We start from the raw sequence: 2,978 nt of genomic DNA, 5'->3' as shown, positions 1-2,978 counted from the left end.
TTATTATTATTATTATTATTATTATTATTATTATTATTATTATTATTATTATTATTATTATTATTATTATTATTATTATTATTATTATTATTATTATTATTGTTATTAATTATTATTATTATTATTGTTATTATTAATTTTCAACATCGTAGGGATATTATTATAAAACTTGTTGTCATCATTATCCTAATCATTTATTATTAGCATTAAGTGAAAAAGTTAAAATTGAAGGATGGAATCATTTTATATTATCTAATTATTATTTATATTTATCGTTGTTATCATTTATTTATCCATCACAATCACCAAAGTTATTATCACCAACAATATCATTGTTAACAATCAGTAGCGGTAACAACGTTGCATTTTCCCCTTTCGGCATTTCCGGTCCGTTCATTTTAATCGCCATTGCATTAAATCTATTAAAATAATCTATTAATAATAAAAAAAAAGTTTCATTAAAAAAGCGGAACAAAAGAGGAATCAAAATTCTCTTCATCACGTCATCAAAAAAAAAGTGTAACTTAAAGGAAAAAATTTTTTTAAACTGTAATTACTTGAAAAAAAAGGCAGAAAATTGAGAACGAAACTGTAATTTCATCTTTTGTTCTTACAAGAGGTGGAAAAAAATTCAATTTATTTTTAAAATATTGTTTTTAGGTAACTATTATCCAAAAGGTGTTTGAAAAATAAAATCAAATGAGAAAAAAGGAAAAAAATTGCAAATACTCCTTTAAATACTATGAAAAATAAATTAAACAATACTAATTTTGATAATTATTATTTTTAATAGATAAAACTGATCAGTGAATAATGAATGTGTCAACAGTTGTATTTGTCAATTAATCTTGTCATGGTTTATTTGAGAAAAAAAAAAGGCATCATGATTAACATCATTTCTAATCACTATTATCAAAATCATTGAAGATAGCACATTCTTAACCCAATTTTTTTTCTTTTTCATTCTTTTGTTAATCGATTCATTCTTTTTTTTCTTTCTGAAAAAATTAAAATTAAAATTAGTGTTCTATTATATGGTTTTATTTATAATGAAAGAATTTTCGCATGTTTCTCCTCGCTTTCTTTTTTTTTTCTTTTAAAAACAATTACAGTAAAGGAGTTAATTTGTACAAATTACACAATTCATTTCTCTTGTTTAAAATAGCGAATCATTCATCAAGTCAAGAAGTTTAATGATTAACAATAAATTCAGTTTTTTTTTTTTTTGTTACGATCTTTTAGATGTTCAGGAGCATACTGATAGATACATAAATTATATTGTTTAACAAGACCTTTCAAATGACCTTGCATACATTTTTTCAAAAAATATTAGAACTAACCAATACTGATCAGCCTTTTACCGTTTTTTTTTTATTTTTGTTCTTTGATTTGAACGAATAAAATACATGAAGACGAATGTTTATAGCTCAACCTGTCTATAATAATGAATTACTTGATAAAACAGTAAACATTCCTAACGATGGGATGATCTTTATACCGTATGCCTAAGCAAAAGTTATTAGAGAGAAAATTTCACACTAATTATAAAATTTCAACTACGATACATTCAAAAAAAAATAAATTTGTGAACACAAATCGTAACATTCATTTTACGTATGGTGACAATCAAAATCAGATTAAATGATGACTGTTCCACAAATTGGGTGAACCTGACAGCTAATAACTTTCAAAATTTACCATGTCAGGAACTGACAAACTGTTGAACTCAATAATTTTATAAGATACCATCATTTATTTATAATATATTTGCATATATGTATCACGACAAATCCCTTAATATTTTTATCGAAATAAAAGACTAATATTGAAAAACTGACCGTCAATAATTGAAAATATTTCAGTGCATCCCATCGAAAAATAAAGAAAAAAAACAAAAGACAAAACATAATTACATCGAATTTTTTGAAAAAACTTGCAGTGGTTAACAGATCTACTTGTATGCATTGTATCAATAAATCAGTGATATTCATTACGATCATTATTAACTTCATAAATCTAGAAAAAATGATTACGAAGGACTTTTACTAACCATTAAAACTTGGAAGCACAATTAACTGAAGCACAAAGTCATCGCAGGACAAAACATCTAACCCATGACTCTAAATTTTCATAGTGAACAGAAGACCACCTACATAAAAAATAAAAAGATACAGCTCTTCGTAGGAAATCTAGGTCGGAAGTTGCACTTCTCTACCATTTTTGAATGTAAGCAAAAATGAAAAAAACAATGAGCTTCGAAAAAAATTGTGAAATTCCAAATTTTAAAAAAATAAAAGTGGAAAAAAAAAGGTTATCTAGCATATATTGCATCACATCAGTGTTAGGAATAAACATTTGTGACTAACTAATTACAATCATCAAACGAATGTTACAATCACTGGTTGTCTAGCATATATTGCATCTATAAGATGATGGAAAAAACTTCACTTTTACGATAGGTTTCAATCAGAGGCAATAATAAAGGGCTCCGCTGCTTCATCAAATTTTTTGTTCACGAGTCCTTAAAAAAATCGGAATAATCATTAATAATAAATTAACGCTCCGTTATATTTCGCATTCATAGATACAAACTTTTTTAGTAAGCACTTTTTCCTTTATAAATATGACATAATAAAACGAACTTCTGAATATGCATTTGTCAGCGCGAAATATAACGAAATATTTGTCAAACAAGATAAGATTTGTGATCTTTTCGATATATACATATAGTTCCACTAAGATTCAAAGACCACTAAAATTTGTTACGTCAAAAGATAAAAGAATTGTTCTCTGTACAACAGCTAGTTTGCTGAATTATAAAATAATAATAATAATAATAATAATAATAATAATAATAATAATAATAATAATAATAAATAATAATAATAATAATAATATAATAATAATAATATAATAATAATAATAATAATAATAATAATAATAATAATAATAATAATAATAATAATAATAATAATAAT

At 24.0% G+C, this 2,978-nt stretch overlaps 1 protein-coding gene across 1 annotated transcript in view; it reads right to left on the bottom strand.

The window, feature by feature from the left end:
- Window positions 1–2,416: 2,416 nt before the first annotated feature.
- The window catches only part of LOAG_09424 (hypothetical protein), a 12,309-nt gene continuing 11,747 nt past the window's right edge, over window positions 2,417–2,978 (bottom strand). Inside the window, exon 26 of the mRNA XM_020447929.1 lies at window positions 2,417–2,521. Within this exon, the coding sequence (XP_020301887.1) occupies window positions 2,463–2,521 (59 nt within the window). The 3' untranslated portion in view covers window positions 2,417–2,462. The remainder of the gene's footprint in view (window positions 2,522–2,978) is intronic.

The sequence above is a fragment of the Loa loa genome (genome assembly GCF_000183805.2).
Source record: "Loa loa unplaced genomic scaffold supercont3.54, whole genome shotgun sequence".
Classification (NCBI taxonomy): Eukaryota; Metazoa; Nematoda; class Chromadorea; order Rhabditida; family Onchocercidae; genus Loa; species Loa loa.
Note: the sequence above shows the minus strand (reverse complement) of the source record. Positions and strands in the feature narration are given on the sequence as shown.